The sequence below is a fragment of the Rhinatrema bivittatum genome, chromosome 2, assembly GCF_901001135.1.
Source record: "Rhinatrema bivittatum chromosome 2, aRhiBiv1.1, whole genome shotgun sequence".
In the NCBI taxonomy this organism is placed as follows: Eukaryota; Metazoa; Chordata; class Amphibia; order Gymnophiona; family Rhinatrematidae; genus Rhinatrema; species Rhinatrema bivittatum.
Genome location: NC_042616.1, coordinates 385,174,909 through 385,189,498, shown reverse-complemented (window position 1 = coordinate 385,189,498; position 14,590 = coordinate 385,174,909). Strand labels below are relative to the sequence as shown.

Here is a 14,590-nt window from a genome sequence, read left to right as displayed (position 1 = left end):
ACTACCATCCTTCTTGTCCTTGGAGAAATTTAAATTCGTTTTTTTTGGCTAAGTCTAAATTTAGCTGGACAAACTGCTGTGAATATGGAGCTCTTTTTGTATAGTATTGTTTCTATATGTGTAAATACCTATAGATGATCATAGTAGTATTCGGGACAGTGTGAATAATTGATCCTCAAAGCACAAATAAAGTAAAGACTGTTGACGTTTTGTTCTAAGTTCTAGCATTCTTAAAAGTAAAACATTTTTTAAATGCCCCCAGACCACCTCCATCTAAGAAAATGAAGATGTTTGGATTTAAAGAAGATCCATTTGTATTTATTTCGGAGGGTGACCCCCTGTTTCCACCTATTGAGTAAGAAGATTCTTTTTGTTCATTTCAAACTTTGTGACAGAGCAGGGCAGCTGCTTGCATGTTGTCGCAGATAACCTGTTGTGATGTGTAATGTGTGTGTTCAGGAGTGAACAATTGCCGTGATAAGATGGGCACGGGGCAGAGGAGTACAATGGTCAGTTTATTGCTAGTGTTTTGTTGCTGCACTGCATTGTCGTGTGTATCTTTCTCTTACATTCTACATTCAACTGCATAGTGAAACTCGGCTGTTTTTTGAGGCTGCCTATGATCTGTACGATGTCATATTCCCTTTCAGGATTTTTTCAGATATAGGTAGGTGTGTGTGTATGTGTATATATATATATTTTTTTTTACCCTTTATTTTTCATACACAATTATTTTCCTGAGAAGCCTGTTCCCCCCAACCCCTGCCCATTCTACCTCTCCTATTCTTTTCCTTAGCGCTATCTGTCCTATAAATATCTTATACCTGTACCTCCTCCTGTTTCCTTTTTTCTGATTTTAGTTCTATGTACCCTTTCCCTTTTATTTCTTTTCAAATTTTCCCATTCCCTCAGTTGAAAGCTCCTTCTCCTATAACTCCTTGATCCTCCAGTGGGAGCACTGAGAGGAGAGGATCACCTTGCTGGTGGCTGAAAAGAATCTGTAAGTACTGCTAGGGGAAATTTTTAAAACTTAAAAGTATTGGAGAGAAGTAAACTATTGGGGTATATTATTTAGTGTGTCTGTATTGAATAGTTAGGCAGGCAAAAAACAAGACGTTTGTGTGTTTGTATTTCCCAACCCTCCCACCTCTCTTCCACCCACCCCTAACTCATCCTTTAATTTATAGGCAGGTGACACTCACAGACCAAAAAAAAAAAAAAAAATCAGCCTTTTAACTTAAATTCACAAATTTCCTACACCTTATCAAGAGTTTAATAATTCTCTGGTAGGTCACTACCAGATATATAGGGGTAGATTTTCAAATGGTTACACACGTAACTCTGAAAACCTGCCCCTGCGCTCGCCGAGCCTATTTTGCATAGGCTCAGCGGCTCGCGCAAGCCCCGGGACGCACGTATGTGCCGGGGCTTTGAAAAAAGGATGGGAAGGGGGCGGAGCTGGGGGCGGTTCAGAGTCCTCCGGCACAGCGGTCATGCCAGGGGATGGTGGGCCGGCGAGCGCAAGTTACGCCTGCCTCAGGCAGGCGTAAAGAAGATAACAAAGGTAGGGGGGGATTTAGCTAGGGCTGGGGGCTGTTTAGATAGGGGAAGGTGCGGGGGGGGGGGGGGGGAGCAAAAAGAAAGTTTCCTCCGAGGCCGCTCTGATTTCGGAGCGGCCTTGGAGGGAACGGGGAAAGCCATCGGGGCTCCCCTAGGGCTCGGCGCGTGCAAGTGCACAAGTGTGCACCCCCTTGCGTGTGCCGACCCCGGATTTTATAACATGCACAGTCCTACTCCCATAGCAACCTAAACTTAAGTAGTAACTGAACAAATTTAAGATGCATGCAGCAATCCAGCAGCAAGAGGGGGCCTCCCAGTCTTTTGCATCAAATGTGCATGTATGATTTTTTTACCCACCGGTAAGAAATTGTACATGTGCATCCGATGCAAAGAGCTCCTGCCTCTCAGAGAACGATTCTGATCTCTGGATGCTAGAGTGGCAGACCTGGAGGAGCTGAGGCAGACAGAGAGGTAAATAGATGAGACCTTCAGGGACATAGTAGCAAAGTCCCAACTCCAATCTGGCAGCCTTGGTGCTGCCTTGGAGTAGGAAGGTCTCATGATCGGAGAGCACCAACCTGGTGCAGCAGGAAATGATCCTGTAGCAAGGACCTGCTCTCCAGGTGGTGCATTGTCCTCTTCCACAGAGGATGACCCTCCCAGGGCTACTGCCTAGGAGGGAAGAGTTAGGTCGGCCGTCATAGTTGGTGATTCGATTATTAAGAGTGTAGACAGCTGAGTGGCTTGTGGGCGTGAGGATCGCTTGGTAACATGTCTACCTGGTGCGAAAGTGGCAAACCCACATGTCATCTAGATAGGATTTTAGACAGTGCTGGGGAGGAACTGGCTGCCGTGGTACATGGTGGGCATCAGTGAGATAGGAAAAAGTGAGAAGGAGTTTCTGAAAGCCAAATTTAGAATCTTGGGTAGAAATCTGAAATTCAGAATCTCCAGGGTAGCACTCTTTGAATTGCTCTCTGTTCTACGTGCAGGTTCCCAGAAGCAGGAAGAGCTCTGGAGTCTCAATGGATGGATGAGACAAATGGTGCAAGGAAGAGGGATTTAGTTTTGTAAGGAACTGGGGAATCTTTTGGGGAAGGGGGAGTCTTTTCTGAAGGGATGGCCTACACCTTAACCAGGTTGGAACCAGGCTGCTGGCGCTAACTTTTAAAAAGGAGATAGAGCAGCTTTTAAACTAAATCAAAGGGGAAAGCCGACAGTCCCTCAGCAGCGCATGGTACGGAGGGAGGTATCTTCAAAGGATACTAATGAAGTATTAGTATGAAGAGTTAGGGTATCCCAACAGAAAGGTTCCAACAATAAGAAATATAGTCCAAGTGCCTATAATTTAAAAACTCACCTGAACTAAAAGATTCCAGTTTATCCCTGTCAACTGAAAAGCAGTATGTTAATACAAACAAAAAACATACTTGGAAATGTTTGTATGCTAATGCCAGAAGTGTAAGAAGTAAGATGGGAGAATTAGAGTGTATATCAGTGAATGAGAACATACTTATTTGGCATCTCAAAGACATGGTGGAAAGAGGATAACCAATGGCATAGTGCTATACCAGAATACAAATTATATCATAACAACGTAAGAAATTGCCATGCTGGGTCAGACCAAGGGTCCATCAAGCCCAGCATCCTGTTTCCAGCAGAGGCCAAACCAGGCCACAAGAACCTGGCAAGTACCCAAACACCAAGAAGATCCCATGCTACTGATGCAATTAATAGCAGTAGCTATTCCCTAAGTCAATTTGATTAATAGCAGTTAATGGAATTCTCCTCCAAGAACTTATCCAAACCTTTTTAGAACCCAGCTATACTAACTACACTAATCACATCCTCTGGCAACAAATTCCAGAGCTTAATTGTGCATTGAGTGAAAGAATTCTCTCCAATTTGTTTTAAATGTGCTACTTGCTAACTTCATGGAGTGCCCCCTAGTCCTATTATCCGAAAGTGTAAATAATCGATTCACATCTACTCGTTCAAGACCTCTCATAATTTTAAAGACCTCTATCATATCCCCCCTCAGCTGTCTCTTCTCCAAGCTGAACAGCCCTAACCTCTTCAGGCTTTCATCATAGGGGAGCTGTTCCATCCCCTTTATCATTAAAGTTGCCCTTCTCTGTACCTTCATCACAACTATATCTTTTTTGAGATGCGGCGACTAGAATTGTACACAGTATTCAAGGTGCGGTCTCACCATGGAGCGATACAGAGGCATTATGACATTTTCCGTTTTATTAACCATTCCCTTCCTAAGTTCCTAACATTCTGTTTGCTTTTTTGACTGCTGCAGCACACTGAACCGGTGATTTCAAGGTATTATCCACTATGATGCCTAGATCCTTTCCTGGGTGGTAGCTCCTAATATGGAACCTAACACCATGTAACTATAGCAAAGGATATTTTTCCCTATATGAAACACCTTGCACTTGTCCCCTTTAAATTTCATCTACCATTTAGATGTCTAATTTTCCAGTCTCGCAAGGTCCACCTGTAATATAATCACAATCCGCTTGTGATTTAACTACTCTGAATAATTTTGTATCATCTGCAAATTTGATAACCTCACTCGTCGTATTCCTTTCTAGATCATTTATAAATATATTGAAAAGCACCGGTCCAAGTACAGATCCCTGAGGCACTCCACTGTTTACCCTTTTCCACTGAGAAAATTGACCATTTATTCCTACTCTCTGTTTCTAGTCTTTTAACCAGTTTGTAATCCACGAAAGGACATTGCCTTCTTTCCCATGACTTTTTAGTTTTCTTAGAAGCCTCTCACGAGGGACTTTGTCAAACGCCTTCTGAAAATCCAAATACACTCATCTACTGGTTCACCTTTATCCACATGCTTATTAACCCCTTCAAAAAAATGAAGCAGATTTGTTAGGCAAGACTTCCCTTGGGTAAATCCATGTTGACTGTGTTCCATTAACCCATGTCTTTCTATATGCTCTACGATTTTGATCTTTAGAATAGTTTCCACTATTTTTCCCAGCACTGAAGTCAGGCTCACTGGTCTATAGTTTCCCAGTTTGCCCCTGGAGCCATTTTTAAATATTGGGGTTACATTGGCCAGTCTTCAGGTACAATGGATGATTTTAATGATAGGTTACAAATTGTAATTAATAGATCAGAAATTTCATTTTTTAGTTCCTTCAGTACCCTAGGATGCATACCATCCAGTCCAGGTGATTTCCTACTCTTTAGTTTGTCAATCTGGCCTATTACATCTTCCAGGTTCACAATGATTTGGTTCAGTTCATCTGACTCATCACCCTTGAAAAGAGCATCTTGGTGGCGGGTTGGCGCTTTATGTCCGGGATGGCCTAGAGTCCAACTGGATAAAGAACCTGCAAGAGACTAAATGCACAATTGACTCTCTATGGGTTGAAATCCCTTATGTGTTGCGGAAGAGTATAGTGATAGGAGTAAACTACCATACTCCTGGCCAAGATGATGAAATGGACAGTGAAATGCTAAGATAAATTAGGGAAGCTAACCAAATTGGTGGTGCAGTAATAATGGGAGGTTTCAATTACTCCAATATTGACTGGGTAAGTGAAACATCAGGACATGCTACAGAGATAAAGTTCCTGGATGAAGTAAATGACAATTTTATGGAGCTATTGGTTCAGGAACTGACGAGAGTGGGAGCAGTTTTAGATCTAATTGTCAGTGGAGCACATGATTTGATGAGAGAGGTAATGGTGGTGGGGCCGTTGGGCAATAGTGTTCATAATATGATCAAATTTGAATTAATGATTGGAAGGGGGGACAGTAAGTAAATCCACAGCTCTAGCACTAAACTTTCAAAAGACAAACTGATAAAATGAGAAAAATAGTTTAAAAAGAAAAAATAATAATAATAAAAAAAAGTGAAAGCTGCTGCGCAAAGGTAAAAGTGTACAACAGGCATGGACATTGTTAAAAATACCATCCTAGAAGCAAAGTTCATATGTATTACATGCATTAAGGAAGGTCAAATAATTGCCAGCATAGCCAAAAGATCTTCATTCAAGAATTGGAAGAAGGATGCATCAGAAGAAAATAGGATTAAGCATAAGGTTAAATGTATGACATTGATAAGACAGACTAAGAGAGAATTTGAAAAGATCTTGGCCATAGAGGCAAAAACTCAAAATAAAAACTTTAAAAAATATATCAGAAGCAGAAAGGCTGCGAGGGAGTTAGTTGGACCATTAGATGATCGAGGGGTTAAAGTGGCACATAGGGAAGATAAGGCCATCGCAGAAAGATTAAACAATTTCTGTGATTCATTGTTTACTGAAGAGGATGTTGGGGAGGTACCTGTTCTGGAGAATGTTTTCATGGGTAATGATTCAGATGGACTGAATCAAATCATGGTGGACTTGGAAGATGTGGTAAGTCAGACTGACAAACTGAAGAGTAGTAAATCACCTGAAGCAGATGGTATACACCCCTGGATTCTGAATGAACTAAAAAATGTAATCTCAGACCTACTTCAATTAATTTGTAACCTATCATTAAAATCATTCATTGTATCTGAAGATTGGAAGACAGCCAATGTAACCTCGATATTTAAAAAGGGTTCCAGGGGTGATCCGGGAAACTGTAGACCAATGAGCCTGACTTCAGTGTCAGGAAAAATCATAGAAACTGTTATAAAGAATAAAATCACAAAACATTTAGAAAAACATGGTTTAATGGCATACAACCAGCATGGATTTATCCAAGGGAAGTCTTACCTCAGAAATCTCCTACATTTTTTTTTTTAAGGGATGAATAAACATGTGGACAAAGGTGAACCGGTAGATGTGGTGTATTTGGATTTTCAGAATTCTTTCGACAAATTCCAACTTGAGAGGCTTTTAAGAAAACTAAAAAGTCATGGAATAGGAGGCGATGTCCTTTTGTGGATTGCAAGCTTGTTAAAAGACAGGAAATGGAGAGTAGGATGAAATGGTCTGTTTTCACAATGGAAAAAGGTAAACAGTGAGTGCCTCAAGGATTTGTACTTGGACTGGTGCTTTTTAATATATTTATTAATGATCTGGAAAAGGATACAAGTGAGGTGATCAAATTTGTGGATGACACAACATTATGCAGAGTAGTTAAATCTCAAGCGGATTGTGATAAATTGAGGAGGACCTTGTGAGACTGGAAGATTGGGCTTCCAAATGGCAGATGAAATTTAATATGGACAAGTGCAAGGTGATGCATATAGGGAAAAATAACCCTTGCTGTAGTGACACAGTGTTGGGTTTTATTTTAAGAGTTATCACCCAGGAAAGAGATCTAGGTGTCATAGTGGGATAATGCATTGAAATCTTCGGCTCTGTGTGCTGTGGTGATCAAAAAAGCAAACAGGAATTAAGAAGGGAATGGCTAATAAAATGATGGATGTCATGCCTCTGTATCGCTCCATGGTGAGACCACATATTGAATACTGTGTGCAGTTCTGGTCGCCGCATCTCAAAAAAGATATAGTTGCACTGGATAAAGTGCAGAGAAGGGCAACCAAAATAAGGGGCATGGAACTGCTGCCCTTTGAAGAAAGGCTAAGGAAGTTAGGGCTGTTTGGTTTGGAGAAGAGGTGAGTGAGGGGGGAATATGATAGTGGGCTACAAAATCATGAAAGGACTTGAACAAGTTAATATAAATCAGTTATTTACTCTCTCATATAATAGAAGGACTAGGGGGCACTCCATGAAGTTAGCAAGTAGCTCATTTAAAACAAATCAAAGAAAATTCTTTTTCACTCAGCGCATAGTTAAGCACTGGAATTCATTGCCAGAGAATGTGGTTACAGCAGTTAGTGTAACTGGGTTTAAAAAAGGGTTGGATAAGTTCCTAGAGGAAAAATCCATAAACTGCTATTGATTAATAAGCAATAATAGCTTGAGATTTATTTTATGTTTGGGCACTTGCCAGGGACTTGGTTTGGCCATGTTGGAAACAGGATACCGGGCTTGATGGGCCCTTGGTCTGACCCAATATGGCTGTTCCTATGTTCTCCTCTCTGCTGTGGATTATGTTGAAAAGCCTTGTGTCAATCTCATGATGATCACTTTGGTGACCATAACTTAGAATTTCCTGGGTTTATTTTGTTTACACTACATCAATAATATTACCCCAGTGTATTTTTTGTGAGTAGGTCAACATTGCTTACATTCTTTCATAGCTCCACTGTAGCTCTTAAAAAAATAATAATTTTTGGGCATTTGACTCCTTCCTCATTGCCCTCACATCCCCAAGTCCCCAGAGTGGTATTACTATGTTGATTGCTTAGACATTGGACATCTCCCCACCCCTACTTCTTTCCTCTCCTCTTTCCCTGACTCCTGTCACCCTCGCCTCCTTTTCTGAAATCACAGTGGAAGAAATTGTCCATCTTCTCTTCTACAAATTCATTACTTTTGTCTTCTGACCCCATTCCTCTGCAGCTTCTCAGCTCCACTTCTCCTGCAGTCATCCCATCCATCTGTCACATCCTTAGTCTGTGGCAACTTTTTTTTTGCTGCCATCAAACATGCTGTAATCACACCATGCCTCAAAATGCCCTCACTGGACCCTACCTGCCCTGCCAACTATCATCTCATCTCCCTCCTCCATTCACATCCTGTCTTGACTTTTTCATCTCAAGCCATTCTCAGTCCACTCCAATCTTGTTTTCACCCTTGACATTCTGCAGAAACAGCCCTTGCTAAAGTGTCCAATGACCTTTTCATGGCTAAGCCAAAGCCTTTTATTCAGTTCTTATCCTCTTTTTTTTTTTTTTTTTTTTTTAATTCTTTATCATTTTTTCAAAATTACAAAAACTGAATTTTGCTAAATGGTAACATATGGAGAAGTATCAAATATCAATTTATTTTTTTTAGACAATTACCAAAAAACAAAGAAACAAACTCCATTTTAAACTAAAACATCAATATAGTATAAGTTTAAAGGGTGATCTGGAAATTACAGATATATATATATAAACCATATATTTATATAGGAAAAAATGGCTTTAGCACATCTACCAATTTCTATATTCTATTATATGTTTATGGGAGAAGAAGTGGTGGGATTTTTTTTGATAGAAGGAAAGTTTTCAGTTGTTCTAAGGTAAAAAAATATATATATACTTCAACTCCCCTCCTTACCACACATTTACAGGGAAACTTTAACATAAAGGTGTAACCCAAAGAAATTATTTCTTGGCGTAAGGCTAAAAAGCCTCTACGCTGCACTTGTGTTGCTGAGAAGAAGTCCGGAAACATTTTTACATGCTCATTCATGAAGGAGATTGGAAACTTCCTAAAGTAATTTTTCATTATAATTTGAACAACAGCCAATGATGATAGTGAAAACCATAAGTGTAGCTCTGTCTAAAACTTCTAATGATGAGTTTTCTAAAATTTCAGTGAGATTTTCTTGTAAATGTAATCTATTTGATACTGCCGTAGATTTGAGTAAGAAATAAAACTTATTAATTGCTGGTAAATTCTCTTCTTCAAAACCAAGAGCCTCTTGAAGCAACCTTTTCAATTAACATAGGGAATCTCTCCCAAAATTCTAGGAAAATTCAAAATCCTGATGTTTAAACGTCTAGAGGCATTTTCTCGAGATTCTACTCTTCTGGCAAGAAATTCCTTATCTTTCACCACTGCTGCTTTAAATTTTATATTTTCTTGCTCCTTCCCCTCCAAGGTCGAAACTGTTGTGAAAATTAAATCAATTTTCTTTTGTAGGTCAGATGAAGTTTGAGTGTTTTGTCGAACCAAACACTCAAATTTCATATTGAAATTGTTCATTGTAGTCGTAATTCCCGCCACTAAATCCCATAACGCAGCCATAGTGACGACCTCAGGGCGTTCTGGAATCATTAGGGGTTTAAACTCTGGGGAAGCCTCTTGTATTAGTTGCAGGCCATTTCCAAAGGGTCTTACCCCAGTAGCCCCTTCTTCAAGTCCGGTTTCTGCTGCCTCTGCACGGCTCGTCTCTGCTGGGGCGACCGCAATAGCTGGCATTGCCTGAGAGGCTGCGGTCAGCGTTAGAGTCACTCTCAAACAACCCGGAAGCAGTTCCGTTGTTCAGCGCTCCGGGTTGAAACAACAGCACTGCTCTCTGCGGTGGGTTGAAACAACAGGGTTGAAACAGCCCTGCTCTCTGCGGCGGGGCTTGTCTTTGATCGGGACTTGGTGTTGTCTCCGGTGCGGGGACTTCTCTCTCCGTCTCCGGCTCAATGGGATCCTCAACTCCTGGGGCTGAAACTGGCGAGGTTAGGAAGTGGATAATTTCCTGCTGCATAGTTGGAGAAGGTGAGGGGATAGAGGGGTAAACCCTTATCTTCCACTTTTCTTTTTGGAGGCATTGGGGTCCGCGGAAACAGGTATTTCCAAACTTTCAGCAGAGCAACACCTCACCCCTATTCATGGCGTGCCGCCATCTTGGGATCCCAGTTCTTATCCTCCTTGACCTGTCTACCACTTTTTACACGGTTGATCATTACCTTGATATTCTTTCCTCACTTGGATTTCAGGACTTATTCTGTCTTGGTTCTCTCTTTACCTCTCTCATTAAACATTTTGGGGTAGATTTTCAAATAGCGCGAATTGGCCTACTTTTGCTGGCGCATCAGGCGCAAGCAAAAGTAAGCTGGATTTTAGTAGATACGCGCGGAGTCGCGCGTATCTGCTAAAAACCTGGATCGGCGCGCGCAAGGCTATTGATTTTGTATAGCCGGCGCGCGCCAAGCCGCGCAGCCTACCCCCGTTCCCTCCGAGGCCGCTCCAAAATCGGAGCGGCCTCGGAGGGAACTTCCTTTTGCCCTCCCCTCACCTTCCCTTCCCTTCCCCTACCTAACCCACCCACCCGGCCCTGTCTAAGCCCCCCCCTTACCTTTGTCGGGGGATTTACGCCTCCCAGAGGGAGGCGTAAATCCTCGCGCGCCAGCGGGCCTCTTGCGCGCCGGGACGTGACCTGGGGCGGGTACGGAGGGCGCGGCCACGCCCCCGGACCGCCCCGGGCCGTAGCCACGCCCCCGTACCCGCCCCCAAAACGCTGCCGACACGCCCCGAAAACGCCGCTGCGCTCGGTCCCGCCCCCGACACGCCCCCCCTCCGAAAACCCCGGGACTTACGCGAGTCCCGGGGCTCTGCGCGCGCCGGTAGGCCTATGTAAAATAGGCTCACCGGCGCGCAGGGCCCTGCTCGCCTAAATCCGCCCGGATTTGGGCGGATTTAGGCAAGCAGGGCTCTGAAAATCCGCCCCTTTGTGTGTGCTCTGGTGGACCCTCCTCTGTTGCTATCCCACTGTCGGTGCGTCTCAGGGCTCTGCCGAAGGCCATCATCTTTTCTCTTTCTATACTAATTCCCTTGTTGTTCTGATCGCCTTCCAGGGCTTACAGTGCCATCTTTATGTTCGCATCATTGCAGGCAGTTAGTTCTAGAAGAACTTCAGCAGCCCCTTTACTGTTGGACCTACATTGGCTCCCGGTGAAGGAACGCTGTAAATTTAAAGTGTTATTGATGGCCTTAAAGATGTTACGTGTTCACTGTCCTCCACACAAAACAGGTAGGAATTTGCAGATGATGCATTAACATCTGTTACAACTCCCTGAAGTAAAAAGTTTCGGCAGCAGTGGTTAGCAAATAGATCGTTCTCATTTACTATCCCAGGCATGTGGAACAGTCTCCCACAAGATCTTAGGGAAGAAAAGGAAATTCTGAGGTTCCAAAAGAAATTAAAAACATGGCTTATGTCAATGGCCTGGTGAGTAAGAATTGTTTCTAGTAATATTGGTCTGTTGAGGTTTGTTTTGTTATGTACATTGTTTTAATGTTACGATTATGTTGAAAATCGCTTTGAGAGATGTAATCAGTAAGGCGATTTAGAAGTACTTTTAAAATTAAAATAAAATAAATGCTGATGACATCCTTGTCTACCTCTCTACACCAGAAATTTTATCAGGAATCCAGTTCCAGATCTCAGCCTGTTTGTCTGACATGCTGCTTGGATGTCCCAATGTCACCTTAAACTCAACATGGCCAAGACAGAGCTCCTTATTTTTTCTCCTAAACCCCCTTCCCCTCTTTCCCCTTTCTCTATTTCTGTTGAAAACAGTCATCCTCCCAGTCCCCTCAGATTGTAATCTTGGGGATCCTCGTCAACTCCTTTCTTTTCTTCTCTGCACGTCATAAATACTGCTTAAATGTCTTTTTTTTTTTTTTTTTCCCCTCTGACACCACCAGAATTCTTTTCTGAAGACACGACCAGAACTCTTTCAACACCTGTCGCTTAGACTACTGCAACCTGATCTTCCCAGTGAACCATCTCACTTCTCTACCATCTATTTAAAATTGAGCTGTAGAACTTCTTTCACCAATAGCTGCTCTTCTTATGGAGTGGTGGAGTTAGCTAGTGGTTAGAGCAGCAGACCTTGAACCTGCTCCTTTTTACTTTGAGCAAATCATTTCACCCTCCATTGCCTCGGGTATAGATTTAAGCCCTGATTTACTAAACTTTTTTTTCCCCTTAGTGAATAAGATCCTTAAATTATAAGCCCCCCTGGGGATAGGGAAATACCTGCAGTGTCTGAATGTAATCTGTTTTGAAATGTCATAAAGGGCAGAATATAAATAAAATTTAAAAATTATTCTCAGGTCGCTACATTGGCTCCCTATCCATCCCCAATACAGTTCAAGCTTCTTTTACTCACCTATGAGAGCCTTTACTCTGCAGCTGCTCACTACCTCTCCTCTGTTGTCTCTGCCTACTCCCCTCCTCATGAACCCTGCTCATCAGGCACGTGGCTCTTTTCTGTGCCCTCCACTGCCAATTCCTGACTACATGTTTTCCACCTTGCTGCGTCATGCTCCCTCTCTGGCCGCCTTCATATCCAATCTAAAAACTCACCTTTTTGAGACTCCTTTTAAATCTTAACCCCTGATTATTCCATTCACAGCCTTATTGATTTTAACCATTTTCGTCATAAATACAATTTCCAGAACCTCTCTTTTCTGTTTGTCTTGCTTAGACTGTAAACACTATGAAGCAGGTATGGTCTCTTAGGTGTTTTTGTACAGTGCTGCATATGCCAAATAGTGCTATAAAAGTGATGAATTAGTAGTAGTAAGAGGACTTCAGCGGTTTACTTTTATCATCTATCACTAGTGTAATGCATGCCAAAAAAACTGCAGTTAACAAATGAATCTATTTCCTTATGGCATTATTGGTAATATATGGGTCAGATGTGGATGTATGAGTGCCACATGGTTCTCATATACCCTGCTTGTATTCTCACTTTTCTTGGGGGTGGGGGGGAGAGAAAACTCCAAATAGTTTCTAAAGATTAATTTTAATGAACAACCTTGATCCTTGAACAGCAGTATCAACACATACTCTGCACAGAAGCCCTTGTACAGAATTGTAGAGTAACACAGTGGAAGAAGGTTATACCGGCTGATAGGGCAAAAAAGGCAGCAAAAGGTTTGCGCAGCAGTTTTTAGAGTCATCAGCTGGGAGTGGAGTCTAGTTTTCAACAAATTTTGAAACGTTAATGTTTGCTTTTCAGACTTCTGCTAGTACTTTGTCAGGCGTGGTGAGAACTGAGCATTGTTTTTTTGCAGGAAATTTTATGCATTGGATCCTTCCTTCCCCAAGATGAATTTACTGACTCGGACACAAGAAGGGAAGAAGAGGCAGCTATATATGGTCTCTAAGGAGCTAAGAAATGTGCTCCTGAACAACAGTGAGAAAATGAAGGTAGAATTGTTTTGTTTGGGGGATTTTATTTTCTATTTTGATTCCCAAAGCATGACACCACAGGACTGACGTATGAGTCTCAGGAGCATGTGCAGTGAGCATAATAAAGTGTTAAGCAAATAATGCTAATAAGGTTGCTGCAAACAAGAGACATTTATCCTGCCTTGCCCTGTAGCAGGCTCCCAGATGGCTTTTATTCTTTATAATAATGTGGGCAAAACTTTTTTCACAATGGGCCATATTTGAAGCTCTTGAAAATAGGGGCAAGGAAGAGGAAGGTCCCCCTTGGAGCTCTAGTTCAGGAACAGGAGTCCTTCTCTCTCTCACTCCCTCTCCATTTCAAAAAAGAGCTTAAAGTGGCTCCACAAGCAACCCCCCTTGTCACATCTCCCCACTCTCTCTGCCCCCAACCCAACTCCCACCACATTTCTCTACTCTGTTTTCCTCCCCACCCCCTGCCCAACATCTAGCCACCTGTCTCTCTTCCCCTCCCCATTCTCTGTTCATTTGGCTAAGGCAGACTGAACTAGCGCTTCAGCACTGGTGCAGCAGCAAAGGACAGAAATTCAGCGTGGGGCCTCTAAGCCTGAGCCTGCCCACAGATCCTGCAGTGGTCCTCCCCTTCTTCCAGCGAGGGCTTCCATTTACCTAGGAAACCCATGCAAGGATTGGGGCCCAGTAGGGCCTGTCAGCGGGCTCTGGATCCAAGGCCCCATGCTGAATTGAAATACTTGACTGCCCAAGCTGCTGTCTAAGCTGCCTCCCTCACAATCCCAGCATTTCTTTTTTAGGCTGGGGAGATGCTGCCTGCCCACACTCCGCCCATGCCTGCTGGGCCAAGGACTGACCTGGTCAAGAAGACAGCCTGGAGCCTGTCAGTGCTGTTGTTTTCCTTCTCTGAAGGTTGGGAAGGAGAGCTTCGATCCAGCCAGAATGGAAAAGGCTGTCTGCATGCCTCTTTTCTTCCAGTCTTCTGGCAGTAATCTTAATAATTTTTTTATTGCCACAAACTCTAAATCAGGCCCACAACGATTAAAAAAAAAAAAAAAGAGAGTAAGCTTAGTTGATTGCAGGACTGGCAGGAAGGGGGGCACACATGACAGCCTTCTCCTTTACACCTGGATCGAAAGGAGGCTGACTGGCAGTGGGGGCGGGGTGGGCCAAACCACAGGGGTCATTGTGTTCTGGAAAGGGACGATCTGGGACTGATTTTGGCCTGCAGACTGCAGTTTGCCTGCCTCTGCTATATGATGAAGATTTCAGTTTCTACCACTTGTACATT

At 42.8% G+C, this 14,590-nt stretch overlaps 1 protein-coding gene across 2 annotated transcripts in view; it reads left to right on the top strand.

Annotated features, from left to right (window-relative positions):
- Positions 1 to 14,590, top strand: part of NSUN2 (NOP2/Sun RNA methyltransferase 2) — a 257,469-nt gene that overhangs the window by 209,063 nt on the left and 33,816 nt on the right. For both annotated transcript variants that reach the window (XM_029590002.1, XM_029590001.1), the window contains exons 14-15: positions 263 to 355; positions 13,173 to 13,308. In XM_029590002.1, the coding sequence (XP_029445862.1) occupies positions 263 to 355; positions 13,173 to 13,308 (229 nt within the window). The remainder of the gene's footprint in view (positions 1 to 262; positions 356 to 13,172; positions 13,309 to 14,590) is intronic.